Source organism: Citrus clementina, unplaced genomic scaffold, assembly GCF_000493195.1.
Source record: "Citrus clementina cultivar Clemenules unplaced genomic scaffold, Citrus_clementina_v1.0 scaffold_2, whole genome shotgun sequence".
Lineage (NCBI taxonomy): Eukaryota > Viridiplantae > Streptophyta > Magnoliopsida > Sapindales > Rutaceae > Citrus > Citrus x clementina.
In genome coordinates, this window is record NW_006262688.1 from 29,008,063 (window position 1) to 29,032,084 (window position 24,022).

General features: G+C 34.2%; 2 protein-coding genes and 1 pseudogene across 4 annotated transcripts; 2 read left to right on the plus strand and 1 right to left on the minus strand.

Annotated features, from left to right (window-relative positions):
- Positions 1–1,316: 1,316 nt before the first annotated feature.
- On the minus strand, positions 1,317–2,099 carry LOC18050826. Its single transcript, XM_006448381.1, has one exon. It carries the CDS (start codon positions 2,097–2,099, stop codon positions 1,317–1,319), a length of 783 nt encoding a protein of 260 aa, XP_006448444.1.
- Positions 2,100–6,360: 4,261 nt separating this feature from the next.
- On the plus strand, positions 6,361–9,600 carry LOC18050827 (annotated as a pseudogene).
- A 4,714-nt stretch (positions 9,601–14,314) lies between these two features.
- On the plus strand, positions 14,315–22,617 carry LOC18050828 (glutamine--tRNA ligase). Of its 3 annotated transcripts, none has more exons than XM_006448383.2 (23): positions 14,315–14,627; positions 14,761–14,811; positions 15,037–15,108; positions 15,265–15,364; positions 15,616–15,711; positions 16,355–16,416; positions 16,533–16,649; positions 16,753–16,842; positions 17,327–17,482; positions 17,604–17,659; positions 18,984–19,074; positions 19,160–19,246; positions 19,514–19,711; positions 19,798–19,896; positions 20,298–20,429; positions 20,531–20,667; positions 20,767–20,863; positions 20,939–21,034; positions 21,410–21,510; positions 21,597–21,702; positions 21,839–21,928; positions 22,025–22,154; positions 22,337–22,617. In XM_006448383.2, exons 1-23 carry the CDS (start codon positions 14,493–14,495, stop codon positions 22,429–22,431), a joined length of 2,394 nt encoding a protein of 797 aa, XP_006448446.1. In that variant the 5' UTR covers positions 14,315–14,492; the 3' UTR covers positions 22,432–22,617. The 3 variants fall into 3 exon arrangements, with proteins under 3 accessions (XP_006448446.1, XP_006448447.1, XP_024046795.1); XM_006448384.2 differs by having other exon boundaries at positions 17,330–17,482; XM_024191027.1 differs by having other exon boundaries at positions 14,536–14,627; positions 15,037–15,133.
- The last annotated feature ends 1,405 nt before the right edge of the window (positions 22,618–24,022 follow it).

The window sequence follows — 24,022 nt, forward strand, 5'->3', positions numbered from 1 at the left end:
TTATTATTATTATTATTGTTGTTGTTGTTGTTGTTGTATTGATCTTTTATGTTATTAACATCAAACTTTTATTAATAGAGCATTTTCTTATGCTTTTTTTTGAATAGAAGCTCGAAAACTGTTTTTCCTAACTAATTTTCTTGAAGTGGCTGCATTCTACTTTCAATTGACCAATTTTTGTTGATTATGACAATTTTTTAATGGCTTAGATTGAGTCGATATATGCAAAAAGAAAAGATCAACCATTCATTCACTCGAAATTACATCAGATCGATTATAGTAAAAGTACTGAATTATATCCGGATTAGATAGCAAACAAGTCTGCTTGATTAAGTTTAATAATAATTATTATTTTAAGTAACATTAAGGATAATTCTTCATTCACAATCGCTAATTTTATGTTTCTTTAATGTAATTCTGTTCCTTGCAGATCTATGAGATGGGTAATGTTAGGATGATTGTGAAAACTAAGCCCATTAAAAAAAGGAAAGAAAAAGAAAGAAATAATTAATAAACCAGTTAGATTATCAAACTAAAAGTTAATCATTGAATTTTCTTTTTCTAAACCCAATGTTAAGTTTGCCTTGGTCAAGATAGCACAAAAGACCAAATCAATGGTGTTCCCAAATGCCCAATTCAAAGCACATTCATGCAATACAATAATACAAGGAAAACAGCAAAATCAGCCTCAATCACAGTTCAAAAGAAGTAAAGAACAAAGGACAACCACATTCCGCATTTCCACATTTCATAATTCAAAGAACTAATTTTTAAAAGCAGAAAAAATTGAAAAAAAATTCTAAAAAGAAAGCAAGCATGGGATGGCGATGGATGAAGGATAACTTGTTTACTTGTCTCCTATGTCCATAACATGCTGATATACATGAAATGATGACCATTCATTCATTCATTCATTTATGCAATTAACTACAGTCTTCACTTCAATAAAAATCAGAACACCTCCTTTATTATTTTTAAAACCCTAATATCTGATCTAAAACTCACCCATTAGTTCTCATCCATTTCTTCAAATTATCTCCTTGTACGGGTGCAAATATCCAAACAATGCTATAATAGGTCTTGATTTGGCTAAGAATATTAATATTTAAAAAGAACAAAAAATTTAAGATCTAATCTCTTTCTTCTATAAATATATGAATTAAATTTCTTTGAATTTACAGACACTTATCACATGCTACTTCATGTACCAATATGGAAGACAGCTAAATCCATCTGTAATTAAACCCATAATTTAACAATGAGAACTTGAAGAGGGGGGAGGGGCGTGGGTTGGTGAAATTTGATCAAAGTAAAATCTATCTCTTCTTCTTTTTAACCTTGCCGTTACAGAAAAGAGAACCAAAACCAAAGAGACTCACAGTTGCATTGGAAATGAATGGAGGAGGGATGTTCAAAACCGGACTGATTCGAACTCCATTATGGCCATTGTAAGATCCACACTTCTTTAAAGGAGGCTTTTGCGTTGATGAAGAATAATAATATGTGCCGGAATAACTTGATGACGACGACATTGTTGATTTTCTTGAAACTGATGGCTGTCTTTTCAAATTCTGCTTCTGGGATTCTTTTGAAATCACTGTTGATGTTGTTGGTTTTGGATTTGGTGCTGAACCGGTTGAGTTGCTTCTTGAGAGAAACTGTAATGACCGGATTAGGCTCTTGCTTCTGGTGCTTTCACAATTGAGGCTGCTGCTTCTTTTGAATTGCCAGAAAGATTTTGATGAGGGCTTGGCTAATACTTCATCATCAAGATCACTCATTGATAAGAGCTCTTTCAGTCTCTTCTTCTCTGTACCAGGCTCAGGTTGATGATGAGGGTGATGGGTTTGCTTTTTTGTGGTGATTTGTTGTTTCTTGATTTGCATTGGAAGAATCCTGCCATTTGAGAAAAGCTCATCAGCTGAAGATAATTCCTGGAGAAAGCTATTATTGCCAATGCAGAAATCAAAATCAGAAGTCGATGAATCATGTTGACGGGCTTCAATAATAATGGATGGAGCATCTGTCTTGTTGTTGAGATCATGTGAGAATGAAATACGAGGGCTTGAAATCTCAGAGAAAATTACATCAATTGCCATAGCTAATTGTTGAATGATGACGAGGATTCACCTCCCACCAGGGCCCTGGTGAGCTTCTAGTTTCTCACTGGAGAGAAATTAAAGCGGGGGAAAAGTTTCAAATGGGGCATTCATTAAATGCTGCTGCAAGATTATTTTGGAGGAGTCAAAGTTAAGCAAAGTCAGAAATAGCTGCTTTAAAAGTATAAAACTTTTGCTTTATTGTCTAATAAGGCTCTAAAGAGCATAGGCTGCCAACATTAGAAGAACAATTGATCAGCTTGATGCAGTGAGCTGAAGAAACACAACAGATTCCATTGTTGCAGGTAAATAGGAAAAGAAGGGATAAAGAGAATGAAAGTGGTTGAATTTAAGCACCGAAAGGCTATAAATGGATCATCAGCTTAGGTGGGTTTCCGAGGAAACTTTTTTTAACTTTAACTTTAGAAATGGAACCAAAAACACACAATTGTGATTGAGATTGACAAACTGACAGAGACCTTAACCTTACTGGATTTATGGTCCATACCGAATAAAAATTTCTTTATATTTATTTTGTATCACGTTGTAGAGAAAAAAAAAATGACAAATGGCACGGATCACATCATTATTCGGTATTATTATTGAGGAAAATTAGAAGGTTTGGATCTGGTCAGCGGGAAACTTCTGTTTGATCTGTAGAATCCGAAATGGGATTTTTTCTTTCATTATTTGTTTCAATATTGTTAATTTAGTTTTGGATTGGTCATTATTGTGTAATTGGTTGAGACTTGAGAGGCTTAATTATTGATGATAGGCTTAAATAATTACGCAGCACGAGAAGTGAGGTAGGGCCCATTGAGAATAATGAACTTAGCCAAGAATCATAATTTCCTATAGAGGGCATTATTGTTGCTGCTTTGCTAGAAGAATTGATACCCGGGTTAATCATGCGCCTCGTTTTGTGAATTTACTTTTCAAAATTAACAATTGCCTAGGTCAATTATTTGAGTTACTCAACAATCAAGCATGAAAATCAATTATAAGAATAAGGGTATTTTAACTGTATTTGTATATATATAGTAATCCATTTTATAGGGTATTTATTAATGTATTTGTCATACATACATTCTACGATTCTAATGTAACATCAATGTAATTCTTAGACTCGGGGAACACAAGTAAGATGACAAAGCATAGGAAGCATGTGCCCTTGGGATTCAAGATCCTAGAATCCTTTTCAAGAACTCATGTCCTACATCAGTAAATTAATTATCTTTTCCCCGTGAACAATTGAGCTTGACTAGTTATGTAGTCTCCAAGAAAATTGTTCGTTAAAAGAGATCAATTTTACACACACCCGAGAAAGGAGCTTGAATGTTACAGGATCTTCGCTGAAGTCTATGCTATTATTTTTATTGATTAATGTATATTACCAGATGGGCAACATCTCAAGAAGGGGAAAAAAATAGTAATAATAACGAGGGATCACGGATTCTTCCGAGTACTAAGCTTTGTTATGGGAGGGATACGACACAACACAACACAAGACCTGTCAGTGTGTGTGGGTGCCTTTCATTCCTTTGTCACATGTTATATGTCTTGTCTTCTTTCATTCATTTCATTTGGCATTCTCCTCAGATAATTTTTACTGCAGTTTTAAGTTCTCATATGCATAATCTTCTGTTCTGTTAATGCTCTAATGATAAATGATCATCATGGATCCAACATGTGGACCTCCCTTATCTCTACCATCTGGCCAGGACCATCTTCATCTAATAATAATAAGTTAATGTATTTTTTTAATGTAAAAAATTTGATGAAAGCATATTAATTGTTGAGTTAACATAATTATTTAAAATATATTTGGAGGAGTTGGATCACATTGATCAATTTGTAAACTTGTAATCTATTTTCACTTTGAACGCAATCATGGTCGATTTGAAAGAGAGGTGGCATATCGTATCAGACATCGTTTACAGCTCAAATTTGGCTTGACTTACCTAAGCTGTAAGGTGTATGCATGGCCACCTTTGCTTTTCACCCAATCTTTGTTTCTTTATATAAATTAATGTTCGAGGTATCTTCCAGAGGCAGCCCATGTGACCCCCAATGTGGTCAAGATTTCAAGCTCATGCACATCAATATGAATATGACTCAAGATCAATTCTTGCTCGTGTAAATAGTGGTTCATGGACTAGTCATTTGATGGAAAAAATAGTGTCAGATTAATGTTGATAGTGCATTTTTAAGTGTTCATGAAATTCTTAAAACATCTTAACCAAAAATCTTGTTACTTAAATTAGTTTTCAACTCAAGAAAAAGTCATTTTCATCCTTAAGATTTAATGTAATAGATCATTTCGTAATTATATTTTAAACAACATCCTATTTCATCCATATTTTTCAAGCAATAACTTAAAATACTCTTCCGTGAATTTATGATTAGTAAACTGTATAATTCATTGAGGGCAAAATAAGATTTTCAATTAAATAGATACAGACTAGTTAAAATAAAAATCTTAAGCACAATGTAAATAACATTTGACTTTTTACATAAATTTAAAATAAAATTTAAAATTTAAAACAAGAATAATAACAAAGAATATGCAATATATGCTTGTCTGTTCATTATCTTATTTTTTTTAATGAAGTCAACTAATTTTTTAAATAAATTTATATAATACTAACAACAACAACTACTACTACTACTTTTCAATTAGGGACCACTTATGATAATAAAGTTAGCAATCAAGTAAAAGATTGAAAAAATACACTCTAATGGTATGTATTTTATCCTACAGTATATTAAATTTTTGTTTTTATGTCTTTGGAGTGGTTTTTTTTTTTTTTAAGTAAATGAAGGAGTATGTGTATACTTTTATATAAGTAAAATAACAGTACTGATTGATTGTTTATTTATTTATTTATTTATCTCTATCATATTAAAATTAAAGATAAGTTAAAAAACCCAAAAAAAGACACTTGTCTATGAAATCTATTTTTTAATTTTTCCTAAATATATATTTTACATATTACTTAGTGTTATTATTGTTTATTTATTAAGTTATCCTTAAAATTTAAATTTATCTAGAAAATCATATGAAATTTAATTGTATTTGAGAGTTTTATTTTAAAAAGATCTATATCTCTTTAATCAAAAATCATTTTTGTCCTTAATGAATTATACAACAAACTAACAATAAATTAACGGAAGAGTATTTTGGACTATTATTTAAAAAATAGGGGATAAAATATGTCTATTTTGTATAAATTGATGTGACATTAATTTATTAGTTGAATGAAAATAAATCATGTGGGCCAAGAGATATTTAATTCAACCAATTTTATCATGCCACATTAGTTTGTACAAAATAAGTTTGTATAAGAGTTTGTGACTATATCATTACTCATTGTTTAAATAATAAAGATGAATGAAATATTGTATTAAATCTTATGGGTGAAAAAGACTTTTTTCCTTTCCTTACAAATCTAGTCCTCCATGAAAAGAAAAAGTAATTTTCAGGAGTTTGACTAACCCAAAATTTAATTTTAAAGCAAAAAAGTACAATTTCGCAAAAATAGGGATAAAATTGATTCAAAAGATTTCAGATTAAGAAGAGATTCATGAGAGAGTGGATCTCTCCAGGATTTGCTCCTAAAAATCCCCAACGAAACACCCTCACTATTCCTTATTTTATGCACATTAATCATAACTACTAGCCTACTACCTACATTTCGTGTAATTTTGCACCATTAGTTGATACCTTCTATTTTTTTTTATTTACAATATTAAGCTTTTCAAAGGATAAATAATTCATATCAAAATTTATTATATATCGTTATTAATTTGTGTGGTTAGGGATGCAAATAACTCCATGTACACTTAACAATTTATAAACAAACAATAAGAGAGAATAATTGGTGGCATTTAGTGGTTGGTACCATACAAGACTAGAAAAATTAAAGAACAAAAAAGGAAAAGGAGAATCAAATAAGAATAAATTAATCAAATAAATAAAATGACTGAATAAACTAAAAAAAGAGGGGAGAGAGGGAGAGAAAGAAAGGAAAAGTGGGCACCCTTTACTCATGGTACAACCATATAGGAATATAAGCTAAATGTGCATGAAACACTTGTACTTAACCAGAAAAAACGGATTCGCAGCACATCTTTCCAAAACCCCCTTAAGAAGCTTTTTCTCAACTTCTTGTGCACGTAACAAACCCCGAACCCATTACAAAACCTTTGGTTTCTCTGCTTTTACATTTGTCATTTGTCTTCTGGCAACAAGTATGTAGACATGGAAGAAAACAATAACACGGAGATCAAAAAGAGAAAGAGAATGATCAACAAGCCGTTGAGACTGCAATGTGCTGTCAAGAATTACAACTGGGGCATTGTTGGCAACAAGTCACACGTGTCTCGTCTGTTTTGTCTAAATTCAGGAACCCACATTAACCCAAATGAGCCTTATGCTGAGTTCTGGATCGGGACTCATGAATCTGGGGCCTCCTTTTTGGATCATGGAGGTCTTAGTCTCAAGGAATGGATCTCTAAGAACCCTGATGTCTTGGGGGATCGAGTCTTGAACAAATGGGGCGGTGATCTTCCTTTTTTGTTCAAGGTTAGTCCGTGGCTTTTGAGTTTTTGAGTTCAAGTGAAAACGGATTTTGTTTCTGCTTTTGTTTTTGTTCTGAAAGTGTTTTATTTTGATGATTTGTTTTGTTTTGGTTGTGGGTTTAAGGTGCTTTCCGTTGAGAAGGCATTGTCGATACAGGCCCATCCGGACAAGGAATTGGCAAGGACACTTCATAAGTCACAGCCGAGTTTGTATAGTGATGAAAATCACAAGCCTGAAATGGCATTGGCATTGACTGAGTTTGAGGCTTTGTGTGGCTTTATTAGCCTCAAGGTGACACACAGTTTCATATCTGACATTAGTATTAGGTTGATTGTTCTTTCTGATTGTATGGATTTGTTACTGGCTTTGCAGCATTCGATTACTGGTAAAATTGAAATATAAAATGAAGTTGCCTATGAATGTGTCTTAAAAGAAATCAAACCTTTGATGATTTAGATCTTCGATGGAAATTCTGAATCTGCATCTCATTAGAGTGTGTTTGATTATGAAGTTGACGGTAAAAAGTATCATTGGGAAAAAAGATTGAAATTTTCTAGTTGATATATGCTGATAGCTTTACAATAACTATGTAATTAGGAGACAGACATGGAAGATACAGTGGTAAACTGATCTATTTGAAGATAGAAATATGGCAAGGAAATTAAAAAATTATATGTTCTTATAGAATTCAGCACTTTCAATGTTCAGATTGGTTAGGTTTTACTTATGGTATGGTTATTCTGCAGGAGCTTAGGAATGTGTTATGCACTGTTCCTGAGATTGTAGATTTGGTTGGAGGTGCTGATGCAGAGCAGTGTTTTCCTGTCAGTGAATTTGGCAGGAGCCAGGAAGTGAAAGCTATTGTAGAGTCTATCTTCAGTCAAATTCTGTTGTCAAGTAGAGACGAAATTTGTGAGATCGTATCTAGACTGAAATGGCGTCTGAATCTGGAGAAAAAGGTGAATTCAAATTACATTTCTGCTATTTGAATTTCGAAGCATTGGTTGCAAGCACAATTTCATGGTTGAGGAGCATTCCTGCACCAAAGTTGGTGTATTGTATCAGTTCTGTACTTATGAAATAAAACTCAAGTGTATAATTGTAGATGACTCATGGTAGATATGGAATTAAATAGGTTTAAGTTCAGATCTTGGAGATCTTTAAGAAGACAGAAGTGAAAAGAAAGTAAAGTATGCAACTCCAAGTCCGGTGGACAAAGGAGGAAACACAAGAGGCAGTCCATCAACTAGATGATAAAAACAAGAGGGAGACTTTGTAGAATCGTTGACATGATTGACATGTAAAATCATTTCATATCAGTTGACATGATTATTTCTCCCCATTTTGGCTTATTCATTTGTGAAATGATGGCAAATGGCATGGTTAAACTGTTTTATTCTTTATTTTCATGTTGTAGCACATCATTCACGCATGTTAAAGTTCATTGCAGTACTAAGTGTTCTTTTCTTACCATGTTATGTGCTTTATTGAATCAGAAAAGACAGTTGACAGATAAGGAAATGTTGGTTCTGAGACTAGAAGGTCAATATCCTGATGATGCAGGTGTCCTAGCAACATTTTTACTCAACTACGTTAAGCTGAATCGTGGTGAAGCATTGTGCATAGGGGCAAATGAGCCTCATGCCTATATCCGTGGTGAATGCATAGAGTGTATGGCAACCTCCGACAATGTTGTTCGAGCTGGCCTTACATCTAAACACAGGGATATTGATGCAGCGGAAGTTTAATGTTCAAAATATTCCGTTAATTCTAAAGAATACCGGAATAAAAGAACAACTAAATTCACGTTGATTCAAAAGAATACCGCGAATTTAGGGATTAAGACTCGTTGATTCCGCAGAATACCGAGAATTAACTATTCAAATACTCACAAAGAGATTTGAAAATTGAAATATTATTGAACTCAAAATTCTCTACTTGTAAAAGCTACAAAAGACACTTATTTATACTAAGTAAGACTTATCCTAATATGATTAGAAAACCTATTTTAATAAGACTTATGCCTAAATTAGAAATATTACCCAAATAAGCAATACCTAAACAATAAGACTCTAAATAGGAAACCAAATTAAACTAGAATATAAATTAATTAAAATATTCCTAAATATTATACATTTAAATAGAATTAGGATTTCTTCAATTTCTTGCTCTGCATCAGATATCCAAACCCTGCTTTCAATGCTAAACCGTCGACAGGTAATGGGCCCCTTGTGTGAAAAATCTCCCTGAACATATACATATAATATAGGCCAAGGGGTCAGTGGGGGCCTGCAGGCATATGCATGCCCATACCAGTCCAAATTTAAGGAAGAAAACATTTGCATGCATATTTATATTTAAGCCAAATACTTGCTAGATTGGTATTCATTCCTTTGGGATCTGCATTTGCTGTTGATAGCCTACCTAATAATTTACAAGTATATACATTTGCAGGCTACTATTTCATTTCCCTTTGACATGTGAACTTTATGTCCTGAATTTTGCATAGACAAACCATTGAAATTCCTTTTGATTAGAACGATTTATAATTTGGCTCCCCATGGTACAATCTGAAGAGTTGTTTGTATCTTATTGCAGGGTTTTCCGCAAATCTTGAAAGGAATCTCCTTGAATCCACACACAACAAGGTATCTACCACCATTTGAAGAATTTGAAGTGGATTTCTGCATTATACCTCAGGCTGCATCAGTGGTCTTTCCCTCAGTGGCCGGACCATCTCTTTTTCTCTTCATTTCTAGGAATGGTACACTATCTGCAGGGTTTTCTAAAGAACAGATAGTTGAAGAGGGTGAGGTTTTGTTTGTGCCTGCCTACATGGAGTTTACCATAACTTCTCAATCAAAAGAGTTGCACTTGTACAGGGCTGGAGTTAACAGCAGTTTCTTTCAGGCTTTTTGATTATATTTTAGTATGAATAATTGGAAATGCATAGAAGAATAGAAGCGAAGAGAGTTTCAGCCTTTCGGATGTCATCCAGTAGTTGTTAATAATCCCAACTTAGTATTTCACAATTTTTACGGTTTTTATTCTTTTGTTTAATTTGAGCTATTTTTAAGTGAATATGAATTTCCCCCAAAAGAGTAGTGTGATTTTCAAAGAATTGAAATTGGAGAAAGAGGCCATCCAAATACATTTTTAACTCCAAGCCGACACTAATGAGATGATGATTATTCTTGCTCATCCTCATTCCCCATCAAGTAATCAGAATCTTTAAACATGAAGATTTGCATCTAGTAAAACTAAACATTAAGCCCGGCAAAGCATTTTCTCCTAAATCATAATAAATAGAAGGAGCCAATATGACAAAATTCACTTATATAAAATCCGCTCAATTTTATTGTCATGAACAGAATCATTACAATACACTCAATACTTATATAAAGACAAAATATCAGTCTTCCTTGTTTTTATCATCACCAATGCAATGGGATCCCTTCTTAAGAATCTGTACATCGCGTTTCCTTTAATTATTAAAAAGGAAAATGTAAATTCATTTTGATCTTCATTGATTCAGTGTCAGTCATCTTTAGAAGCAATATTAACAATATCATTCACCTCATAATTTTCTTGTTTTAGTTCCTCCTCCATCATCGTGATTGCCTTCTTTGTCTTCATTACTGCCATGAGAACAGCAACCCCCAGAATATCTTGTTGAGCATGAATCTGAAAAGGAAAAAAATAAAAAAAAGTTGATAATGTAAAACTAAGCACCAAATATTAAATCCATAACATGGTTATGCTCACATACATTCCTTATCAGCCCCATAGCCAATCTTGAGCATCCCCTATGGCCTAATATATCTTCAGCGGTGCACTTTGACTTTCATGCAAAAATTTACCATCAACACAGAAAGCAAACTCAGAGATCATTGTAGACTCAGGGATGGCCAAAATATCTCTAGCACTATTACATAACTTAGGATACTTAATCCCATTTATCTTCCACCAAGTCAATATATTGAAATCATGAGTCCTGGTTAGGAGTTTTTCCTTCAAATAGTTGTCTAGCTCTGACTTGGGATTCTCAATATCAGTGAAGGTAGTAGTTGCGGTACTAGACACAAACAAATCAAATTTTAATGAAGGGTCTAGCTCATTTCCAGAATGAACCAACCCTGACAGGGGAAAAGAATTTGAGAAGTCATCGACATAACGAGTTTCTTCATGCGATCTATAGATTTCAATTGGCACTCTTTCATCAATTTGTAACAAAATCCATGAACTCTCTCAATCTCAAGTGAAGAATCATCTCCATGAATTTCAGGAAATATATACTCTAAAATTTTCATAATAAATCTTGGGTCCAAAACAGTTGATATGACCATTACTTCATAAGTATCATTCCAATACTTCTCAAACTCTGTTTTCATATTTGCTGCTACCTTCTGGATCTCATCATACCTAGATGTGACCACTTAGACATTGGTAATCTAATACCACAAAGTGTGGGTAAAAAATGGCTGGTTTAGCATACTTAGTTCTATAAAACATCTCAGTAGCTGCAACAAAAAATTTTAATTTGTCACACATTTCTTCTACCGACTTTTTATTATATGAAATGCATAATTGATGAGCATTATCCTCATTTTTTTTTCTTTCTTCTGTTGATGTCCAATAGTAAATGCTATTATGAATCTTGTCGATACTTTATCCAAGCACTTCCAACCACTCTTTCACTATCAAATTGACAGTACATGTAAAGCAATGCATATGTTTTCTACCCAACAGAAGTGAAGTATGAAAAAGCTTATGTAGAAGAATTTGGATCTTCAGATCATCAGTGGTGTAACTATCTACAGTCAAAGTAAACAACTTACTGTCAACATTCCAAGACCTAAAGCACCCCATCAATGCATCAGCACATGTCTTCTAACATTCTGGGATTTCCAAAGACATAAACCTAGCATGTAGAATTAAGATAAAATTTACAATCAAATTAGATCACGGCATTATCCAAAATGTAACAGAAGATAATGGAATAGCATAATGAACTGTAACTACTAACTAGAACAATGAAAACTATAAACATTGTACCTCAGAATCCAGCTTTGCAAAATCCAAGAGTTCTCTATAAAATATGCTGTAATTGCCATAAATTTGTAATATTGGTTATCACAGATCCACACACCAGTTGTAATTGCAATTCTACTCTGAATTTTCTTCAACAAAAGCAGCATAGACTTTCAAAATTTCATCTCTCATTGTCTGCACTGACAGTGGCTGCCACAATGGGTTTAGAGTAGTCAAATAGCTTCCATAAAGTTCTGCATTAACAATAGAAATAGGCAATTGATGTAAGATTATGGCCTCGGCCTTCAATTTCCTCAACACATTTGGATCAAAAACATGTTGGGCTGTCATATCATTTATCCAGGGGGCTAGCATATCATTCATCATATTCAAAGCAGTATCATTATCTTCTTATTCAGAATCATACCATTCACGACATTCGTTAGTTATTTACAGAATTATCATTCTCATTGCTGTCAACTGGCATTGGATGGTCACAATCATCTTCCATCAAATGGTCATGTTTCGACTGCGGGGCAGCCGTGTTTCACCTACAAATCACAAAAAATCCTACAGATCAGAAAAGGTATCTAAGTATCATAATAAACAGCGAGGAGTTAGTAATGCAATAAAATCTTGAACTTTTGTCAAATTTTATACAATTACCTAGAGTCAAAGTAGACAACTTACAGTCAACATTCCAGTCCCGAAATTAAAGTACTCCGTCAGTGCATCAGCATGTGTCTCCTCATATTCTGGGTGTGCCTCCGAGTGCATAAACCTAGCATTTTTAAAGACAATGAATTCAGTCGAATAAAATCATAGCATTATAAAAAATGTAACTAAAGATTATACGAAGAATATATCAACTTCTTACATACTCACTAATTGGCTGAATATTATAAACATTGTACCTCTTTTTTCGGCTCTGCCGTAACCTCAATGAATTTGTCATATTGGTTTTTCTCAAATCCACAGATCAGTTGTAATCGCAATTCTACTTGGTATATTCTTCAATGATTTCACCATTTTCGGCCACTCAACATCATAGATTCTCAAAACTTAGTCTCTAAATTGTCTTCAAAAGCACTGGCTGGAAAACTGGGTTGAGAGTATTCAAATAAGCAACAAGAAGATACAATGAGACAACAAAAAGATTAAGGTCCCAAAAAATAGTTCCCTTTCCCATAATCGTTATTGCATCATACTGATCAATAATATGAGGGAGCAGCACTGGCAAATCTGCCTCATCTCCATCTTTTTCTTCCTCATCACAATTGCAGTTATATTTTCTCAAAATTGTCAATCTCATTAATTACTATCAGCATAAGTTGGATAGTCACCAACATCTGGCATTGGACGGTCGTTATATGAATGTGGGGCTGACATTCCCCCCACCCCACCAATAAAAGAAAAGGGAATGGTTTAAGACATTACAAAGTTATAAGGAGTTTATATTATTATTGAAAATGTCCAATGACCGGCCTGTGTATTATATTGAAGCAAGCTCCGTTTAATAGTATGATCCACAAACTATGATTTAAACTTAGGCTGGTGACCAATGTGAGTCTATCGCTAACTATGAAACTTTTGATGGGATAGCGTTGAGCGAGAAGATATCAAGAGAGGATCATATGATGAAACAACAAAATTAAATTAAAATTATTTTATAGTTAAAGAAGGAATAATTTTTCAAAATCTTATTTTGAGAATGAGTTTTATACTCAAATACAATATCATATATTTTCTTATATATTATAAAAGTCTAAAATCCTTATTAATTAGGAAATAAAATCATTAAGAGATTACTAATGTTATCAATTATATTGAGATAACAAAATGAAAATGATAAAATTAATTATACAAAATATTTATTTTCATTATCAATTATTTTATATACCTAATAAAAAGTATTATATATATGTTTATAAATATATAAATAATTTTTATTTAACACTATGTCTTATTATGTCATTTACATTCTTACAACCAGTGGCAAATCGAACTAGTTCCATTTGGGTGGGGGGGGGGGGGGGGGAGGGGGGGGGGGCGGGTGGGTGAAAGAAGCCTTGGTTTAAAAAATTTATTGTAAATTTAGGGAACAAATAAATTATGTGGTTATTGAGATTTGAACCTAGGTCTTCAAAACCATAAAAATAGAACTCTTATCATTAATTTATAAACATTGTATTAAATTTAAATGTGGTCAAATTCTTTTCATAGTCTTTTCCAAAAGGGGCTTGGAATATATTTAAAAACAAAAATAATGGCTCATAAAAGAATAATAAAATTATCAAAACACATATGATTAACTTCACAATAATTATTTTAAAAACTGCAACGTGAAGTATGTTATTTTATTTTAAATGAAAATAGAGAACGAGAACGTGATGACTGATGAGTGATGGGAGGTGGAAATATCACCGGGCATAAATTCCTAATATTTTAATGTTAAAAGAAGTACGAAAAAATAAAAATTCCCAAGATGCTTCCTTTTCCTTGAAGGCCAAGTTACCAAGCAATGGGCCAACAGCTGACCCAATCACAACAATACAAGTTATAATATAAATAAATTCAATAATAATCAATAGATTCCCTCACGCAGATTCTGTTAATCACTCGGCAAGAAAAACGCACGCACCCTGATTCGTGATTCCTTATTAACAATCCTCTTCTACAATTACTTTACTAGGGTTTTAAAGCCCACGCATTCTTCAGGCACCTCCTCACTCTCCTCCCCCCACGCCCTAAAACGATACCGTAGAGCCGCTGAAACAACAATGGTTGGGGTTTCTAAGGGCGACAAATCGGAAATCCTGGAGCTGTTCTTAAAAATCGGCCTCGACGATCGAACGGCCAAAAACACAATTGCTAATAACAAAGTTACCGCCAATCTGACTGCCGTCATTCATGAGGTATTTTTGCATGTTCTTTGGTCAAGTCACTTTTGAATTTTGATGGATATTTCTTATTCATAGTCAGTTTCGTTTTTGTTAGTTTTTGATAACCATGCAATTTTTCTTTTAATTTTCTTATTGTTAATTCCAGGCCGCTGTCACCGACGGATGTGAACGAAGGATTGGGAATTTGCTTTACACGGTATGTTATTTATTACGTGATTCACCTTAGCCAAGCATTGTCTTTTATTTTTCTTCGAATTAAAAGTTGCTGGAATATAAACATCTTATCTAGTCTAAATGAGAGAAATTTTTGTGCCTTTGAATTTGCTTTAACCTCTGGATTTTGTCCCCACCCTGTTGTGAGATAAAACTACTCATTGATTTATTTTATTTTATTATTTTTGCGTGTGCGCTTGCTTGAAAGGTTGCTACGAAGTACCCGACAAACGCACTTGTACATCGTCCAACTTTGCTGCGGTACATTGTCTCCTCAAAGGTTTGCTACAAAATCGCATCTTAGAGTAATTGGTTTCTTATATGTGTTAGTTTTCTTTTTCCATTGTGAATTAAAGTTTGAATAAAAATGAGGTGATTTTTCTTTGAGAAAAAGGTTTTGGATGTTATCGTTTGGCTTACAATTTATTGTTTGCAGATTAAAACCCCAGCCCAGTTAGAAGCAGCATTCTCATTTTTTGCGAGTACTGGTTCAGAAAATTTTGAAGTGGATGAATTTGAAGAAGCCTGCGGTGTTGGTATGATGAAATGAGCCCTTATTCTGACACACTATGTTTAATGGACTAGGATTGCATCGTAATTTACTGTTTTGCGATTTCTGCATCTGCATTCTTTTATGGAATGATGTGCCTATAGTCTCTTAGAATTGTAACTCTGTTTTTTCTATTTAATCTAATTTTACTGTCACTTTAAATGTTTGTTTCATTTACCTTATTTCCAACATTTCTTATAATCATTGATTACTTCATTGTAATTTTGAACTCAACAGGGGTTGAAGTTTCCTCGGAAGATATCGAACTGACTGTTAATGAAGTATTTGAAGAGAACAAGAACACGATTTTAGAGCTACGTTATCGAACTAATGGTCAGTGTTTGATTCTAAATTATTTTGGGAATAACTTCACTTTAATTATGGCATGCTTGATCATGATCTTGGTGCATGTTTTCTAGCATCATTTTTAGGTCTGATAATGTTGTTTGGTAGCGTAACAATTAATCTTTCTACAAGCAAGATGCAAATAGGGATGCATTTTTTTTATAGGGTCAATTTTAGACAAGTTATAGTTCTTCCAGTCACAAACACACCAGAGGAGGTTCGGGGGTAGGTGGAGGGCTGGAGTTGTGGGTGTTACTTTTTAAATAGTAAACCTCCTTCTCCAGCTTACATGTGTGTGGACAGGCATGGTCACATGCACACAAGCAGACTGTAGTTTATATTCGCACAAACAGACAGCCATGCGTCGCACATGTTTGTGCTCAGCAAGCAGGGTCCTTTGCTTATCTTGTTCTTTTTCTAGTTTTCAGTTGAATGTGTGCCATAGTGAATCACTTCAATAATACTTTTTTGTACTTAACAAGCTAAAACTTGTTTCATTTTCATCCATTCCTGTGACTGTATGCTTTTGTGATTTTATATTATTCTTTTCCCTCTGAGCTCACTCATCTACTCTACTGACTTCTCTACCATTCTGATGAACATTTTTCCATCAAATTCAATCATTTTCTAGTGGGTGATTTGTTTGCACATGTCCGGAAGAGGCTTCCATGGGCTGAGCCCAAGATTGTCAAGGTGAACTGTTTTTTGCTGTGAAAGTTAGTAGTTAGAATCAGAATGATTGATTTTCAAGTGAATATAGATATTTCCTTCTAATGTTTCTTTGATTTTTTTGTCTTCTTCCTTGACAGCAACTCATAGATGCTAGAATGTATGAATTACTTGGTGAAAGGACAGCAGCAGATATTGAGAAGCTTTCTAAAAAGAAGGAGAAGAAGGAGAAGAAGGAAAAGCCTGAAAAAGATGAGGTGAGGATTTGTACATTCTTTACGTATTTTGGATACAGACTGTTTCTTCTTGTAAATAGAGTTGTAACCTTTCTCCATTTTTCTACTCACTGCGTTCTTGTAGGATAAAAAATTTGCAAATGATGCTCCTGTGCAGCTGCCTGAAGATCTTTTTCCAAATTCGAATTTCCCTCCACCAGAAGAGAACTACAAGGTGAATTTCGTTTTGTGCCTTCACATAGATTGTTCATGTATTTTTGTGCACCATTTATTTATTTATTTTTTATTGTTTACAATTAATATTATGAAGATGGTGACGATGATGATGATGCCAGAGTTTCTGTCTTGTCTTTTGTTGCCAGGGTAATGAAAAAAACTACATATGGAGATATTTCATAGTTACCATTGTTTATTGTTTGAAATTGATAATTGTTGAACTACCAGAAAAGGAATAAAAAGGAAAAAAAACAGAAAAAGAAACCAATAGAAGCCGGAAAAGGAAAAAGAAACAAGAAGATTAAGAATGGTGAAAAAGCTAATTGCATGATATTACTTAGGCTATTGCTTGCAAAATTGAAACTGAGTTCAGCATTTTGGGTTATGATTGATTTCATTTGCTCAAGCACTGGTTTATGATCCTGCAAATTTGCTGTATGTGTGCATAATATAAGTTTTTAGATATCTCCTTTGTGGTTTAGCAGGTACATACTGAGATACGCTTCAGTGATGGCTCTGTGTTGATATGCTGCAATACGAAAGAGGTGCTTGACAAGCACTTGGAAGTGACTGGGGGGAATGTCTTAACTCGCTTTCCACCTGAACCAAATGGTTATCTACATATTGGTCATGCAAAGGTAATTGCTTTTTTTTCATACTAGGTTTGAGATGACCAGTAAAAGAAATAATAGAGAATAAGATTTGTGATTGCTACTGGCTTGAAACATGGTTATTCCTCATATTTTACTGCTTTTCCAGGCAATGTTTGTTGACTTTGGTTTGGCAAAAGAGAGAGGTGGATATTGCTACCTAAGGTGAGATTTCCTCTTTGGTGTTTCTTTGACTATATGATGGAGCTTTATATAATTTTATATTCAATGTTATTTTTTTCAATCAATTGCTTTTTTCTTGATTTTCTAAATATACTTATTTGCATAATATTTCCCTATGCAGTAATTGTAATGTTTAGGTTGTTTCATCTTTTGCCATCCCACAGTTTCTAAGATTGGATTTTTCATCTTTTTTTTTTTGGTCAACACAGAATTTATCAAGGTTAAAAAAAAAAGAAAAAGAAAAAAGAAGTGGATCAGTTTTCCAGATAATAATTAAAACAATTATTTCCTCATTGTTATCAGTGGTTGAATAAGATGTCTGCACACAAACTTGCTCCTTCCATCTTTTTATGTTCTTGGTTTCTATTGATATTTATCAATATGTTCAAAATGTTGATTTGTCTTATAATTTGGTCTTGTTACATGATAATTGCTGGTTGTAGATGTTCTTGTCCATTTTTATGAATGCTCCATATTTGTATGTGTGTGTAAGAGTGAAAAGGGATGTAAACTTTTCTTATCTTGAGCTCTTAACCCCTAAAATTTGGGTGTCTTGTTTGTACTAATTACTGCTACTAGTCTTGCTTCAACACAGACTTTTAGATTGACACTGGCAAGGCCCCACCTCAGACATTTTCAACTTCAGCTGTTAACATATTAGAATTATATAACAAGTTGTGTTCAACTGGAAAAATCTCTTGGGGTGATATAAGATGTCTGCAGCGGAGAAGGGTTTGGTTCCATTCATGCAATATTTAAAGTAGACATAATAATAATTTTATGTGTGCTACAGGACGTGGATCTCACTTCAGAAATTTTTTATGCCAAAAAGCTTCATCCTTCCTTTTATTAAAGTTATTGGTTTTTGGAAGGAAACATAATCAAATGGAGTATGTCTTGTTTAGGAAGTATGTAGACCATAAAGCATTTGTAATTGAAAAATGGAGTTGAAGTGCCAAAGCTTGGTAAACTTAGATACAATATTTTTTTTCTTATCTTGTATGTTTGCTTTAAATTTCCTTTTCTATTTATTTATTGTGTCATCAGAAATTTCTTTGGTTGCTCTTGTATTTGACCATGGTCGGATCAATTTACTATCATCTTAGTGATTTCTAGTTGGTATATATCATTTTCTATTTCTTTGGCTCATTCTTTAGGAAGTCAGATAGAGTTGGTTTAAAGCTTTGGTATTGCATCTGCATGATCAAAACTTGTGTCCATAAATAGTTCATTGAAATCAGAAATTTGGACTGCTCTTCATCATTGAAAAGCGATGAGTTTTGTTTATTGATCTCTTGCTCTTCAGATATGATGATACAAACCCCGAAGCTGAGAAGAAAGAATATATTGACCATATTGAAGAAATAGTTCAGTGGATGGGTTGGGAGCCATTCAAGGTATCATTGTTAATGGCAACGGCATATTCATGCTGCATATGTGCTTAGATTTCATAACACCATATATCTGCTGAATTTATGCCAGATCACTTATACCAGTGACTATTTCCAAGAACTGTATGAATTAGCCGTGGAGCTGATAAGGAGAGGTCACGCCTATGTTGATCATCAGGTATATACAAATATACTCATAGCTTCTTTGCTTAATGACATTTTAAAGAGTAAATTCTTCCTCTTCCGTTCAATTCACTTCTAAAGCACTATCTTTTACCCTCCACTTTTTGTTGAGTCAGTTAAATTTGGATATAATCAAATTGTGATGATGTGATTTCTGAATTCTTATACCGATAAGAAAATTGTCAAGGAAGTGGTCATCTTTATTTGGCTTTTTATTCACATTGGTATTGTAACTGATTGGACATTGTATTACTTTTTCTAGACTCCGGAAGAGATCAAGGAGTACAGGGAAAAGAAAATGAACAGCCCATGGAGGGATAGACCAATTGCAGAATCATTGAAACTATTTGAAGACATGAAAAATGGCCGGATCGAGGAAGGTAAAGCAACACTTAGGATGAAACAGGACATGCAAAATGACAATTTTAACATGTATGACCTCATTGCTTATCGAATCAAGGTATGCACTATAATGTGATTATCTTTAGTTATCTTTAACATTTGCAGATCCTCATATTTTAGTGTCCTGATGTTCTCTTGTTGCAGTTTACTCCTCATCCACATGCAGGTGACAAGTGGTGTATCTATCCAAGTTATGATTATGCTCACTGCATTGTGGATTCTATTGAGAATATTACGCATTCGGTGTGTTATACTTTTCTTTGCTATTTTCTTTATTGTTGCATGTTTTTAAAACAATATTCTTGGTGTCAGTTTATCAGTATTTACATATTTTGAGGTCCATACCTATCTTTTTAGTGACATTTAAAATATTCCAATCATCCCTTCGATTGTTGTGTACAAAATGAAAATATTCTACATGTTTTCCCTCCTATCCAGTCAGCACCTGAGCCCGGTTTATTATTACTGTGCTAAACCCACTAGAGTAGAAATATAGGGTGTCAAATTCCAGAATGCTGTGAATACCTTGTCGGAGAAAAAAAAAATGAAAAAAGAGTGGTTCTACTTTTTGGTGACTTCTTTACCTTCTTTTAATTTTTTGAAGGCTTATTTTCATTTTTGTTCAATCTTTATGCTCAATGCAGCTCTGTACACTGGAATTTGAGACACGACGTGCTTCTTATTTTTGGTTATTACATGCATTGGGCCTTTATCAACCTTATGTGTGGGAATACTCACGGTTGAATGTTTCAAACACTGTGATGTCCAAGCGCAAGGTGAGCAACCATGACATTTTTATGCAGAAGCTTCAGAATGTATTTGATTGTGTAATTTTACAAGAAATCTGACATTAATTGATTGTTTTATGCTGTTGCAGTTAAACTTTTTGGTAACAAACAAATATGTTGATGGTTGGGATGATCCTTGTCTTATGACACTAGCTGGTCTAAGACGTAGAGGTGTGACTTCAACTTCTATTAATGCTTTTGTTGAAGGGATTGGAATCTCACGAAGGTTGAATTTTACATACTCTGTTCTAATATTGAGATATCATAGGTTATAATATTTATTATGCTTTGATTTCCTAACTATTTGCCATGCCATGTGGTGCAGTGATAGTCTAATTCGTTTGGATCGCCTGGAGTATCATATAAGAGAGGAACTAAACAAAACAGCACCTCGCACAATGGTTGTGTTGAATCCTCTCAAGGTCTGCATCTTTTCTCTATTGTTTCCTTGGAAGCATCTAGTTCCAGTCTTCAAATGGTATTCTCTGTGCTTTCAGGTGGTTATTACTAACATGGAATCTGGCACAATTATGCATCTTGACGCCAAAAGATGGCCTGATGCTCAAGCAGATGATGCATCAGCTTTCTACAAGGTGATTTTTGAATAAAAAGCTAAATTCCAATCTTATATTTCAAGAGGGGAAAATGATTTTTAAAATTTATCTAAGTCTGCATGATTTGGCTGCTGCATTTAAGAATTTGAGCTCAAATTTTCTTTTGGTGACATGTGAAAAGAAGTTTCTGGTTCATGCTAACCGGTCAGCAGTTTGGTTGAATTTTGTATTGATTAGAATATTTATCTACGGTTGTATTTCACTCTTCAGTTCTGTTAGAGATTTATGAATATCATTAACAAGACTTGCTTCAAGCTTGTTGTGAGCATCTTATCTTCATTTGAATTGGCTGCACATTTGATATTTCAATCATAACTGATCTTTCACTGCTACGGCATTCTCTGCTCACTTTAGGTTCCCTTTTCAAACGTTGTGTACATTGAGCATTCTGATTTTCGAATGAAAGATTCAAAAGATTATTATGGCCTTGCTCCTGGTAAATCTGTCCTACTCAGGTATGTATTTTGTATTGTAAATTCAAGTTTTCAAATACATTTAAGCAGAATTTGGTTCTGTATAGTGAAACATTTTATACCTGCAGATATGCATTCCCTATAAAGTGCACGGAAGTGATTTTATCTGATGATAAAGAAACCATTCTTCAGATCCAGGCTGAATATGATCCTTCCAAAAAGACAAAACCAAAGGTCTTCTTATCTTTTATTTCTTGTCACGCTGGAATTTGTTGTTTAAATGTGGCTGCGGGTAGTGTGTTGGAAAATCATGTAAGTATTTTGCACATTTTTGGTTTATTCAATTTTAAAATTGAACTTTGTTGCACAGGGAGTTCTTCACTGGGTTGCTGAGCCTTCCCCTGGTGTCAATCCACTAAGGGTGGAAGTCAGATTGTTTGACAAATTGTTCAACTCTGAGGTTGTCTATTGCGAATTTCCTGTACTTTCCTTATTGTATTTTATTTCCTCTAGAAATTGCTATGAGCTTTAATGAGTTATCCGATTGTTGCTTCAGAATCCTGCAGAACTTGATGATTGGCTTTCTGATTTGAATCCGGATTCCAAAGTGGTGATTCCTGAAGCATATGCAGAACCATCACTTCACAGTGCTGCTGTTGGGGACAGATTCCAATTCGAAAGGCTAGGTAAATCTCAGAAAACCACATGTGTTGTTGATGATGTTATTGGGTACTGAATGAGTAGCAACCATGAGATGGATTGATATTGGAGGATCATGTGGCATAACTGCAGTTTCATAACAGTGTTTTTGCATTTTGTTATTGTATGCAAATCTAACATTTTGTACCCATTTCAATCTGCAATTCAGGGTACTTTGCAGTTGATAATGATTCCACTCCAGAGAAGCTTGTTTTCAACCGGACAGTCACACTAAGAGATAGCTTTCCCAAAGGTGGGAAGTAGGACCCTTGCAAATGGAAAACAGATGGAGCATTAGATGGGCTATTACTATGAGCTTGCTTCTTACTTGTTATGAAATTTTTATACCTGTGTAAAAATATCAGTGTAAAAATATCATTCACTAAATCTTGCAAGATATTTTAGGTTATAATTGAAGTTTTGCTTGATACTAGTTCTTTTTGAAAGCTAGCCCTTCTGTTGAAAGATAGAGTTGCTTGGATGATTTGACTATACCAACAAAAATCATTTCTGCTTTGTTTTTTTTTTTTTTGTGGGGGGAGGAAAGGAGGAGGGGGGGTGGGTGGGGGCGGGCTGGGGGGATTGGGTGTTGTAGGGGCGCATTCCTAATGCAAGCCATGTGTCTAGGATTTTCATGGCTCATAATTCCTTCGGGCGCGGGCGCGCCCCCCCGCCGGGGGGGGGGGTTGTGGTTGGGTGTGTGGGGTGGTGGTGGTGGTGTTTGGGTGTTGTGGGGGGCGCATTCTTAATGCAACACCAAATGCAAGCCATGTGTCCAGGATTCTAATGGCTTCATAATTCCTTTTAAGAGAAGGTGGCCTTTCATGTCAATTGGACGTACCACCATCGAAAATTGAAATGACTTGTCACCATTATTCTCGATTGTCTCTTTCTTTATCTTTATTTTGGGTCGTGGGAAAAAAGGGGAAGAAAAAAGTGGACATGCAACCGACGTCTTGAATTTTGCTCTGTTTTTGTGCACAAAATTAGCAAGAGTGACCGTCTTGAGTTTAAAAAGTCTTTCTCTGAAGACAAATCTTTGGGATTAGTGAAAATGTTTGAATGAACAGCGAAAAGCTTCATCGTTTAAATTGATCTTCTTCTTTTTTTTTCTCTTTTAAACTTACACGACAGTTGCAGAACAATGAAATTGAGGGTGTATCACCAAATTCACTTTAGAAGTGCTGTAACTTGATAGCTTCTAGCAATATGAGAATCCATCATTTTTCAGAGAAGCATCTACACTATTACATAATTTGCTCTACGTAAGATTAAACAGCACTTTTTAAAGAAGCATTTGTGCCTTTACTTTGCGAAGGTTCTCCTCGTGATAGCATTTGGCAATTGGCATGGCTTCTTAAGGTAATATTTATCTTGTACTTCTTCACGAAGAACTCCACTTGTTTCTTTAATCATTTTCAATAAAGAGCTTAAATAAAAGTGCTTTTAAGTAGATGACAACCAAAGCACTGTCTGTAATGAGAGGGTAGAATAGCATCACTCCAACAAAATTCAAAAAAGAGGGGAAAAAAAAAAGGTCAAGGACACTCGCTCCATTAAGTAGAATATGGCAAGAATTTAGTCTCTGCACGTTTTTGGTGAAAATGAAATGTCGATTAGATAGCCAAAAATTTGACACAACGAATGAACGGAGGTCTATCAGTCTATGCTTTCAAGATTCCTACCTCACGTGAAAATTTTGCCTTTTGAGCAAAAATTTCTTTCCCCCCCCCCCCCCCCCCCTGAGGATGTGTATAACTTGCTGATTTTGACTGAGGAGCTTTATCAAATTCTTTAGTAACTCAGAATGAGATACTTGGATGGTGGATTAATTAGACAATGAGTTGATGACCAA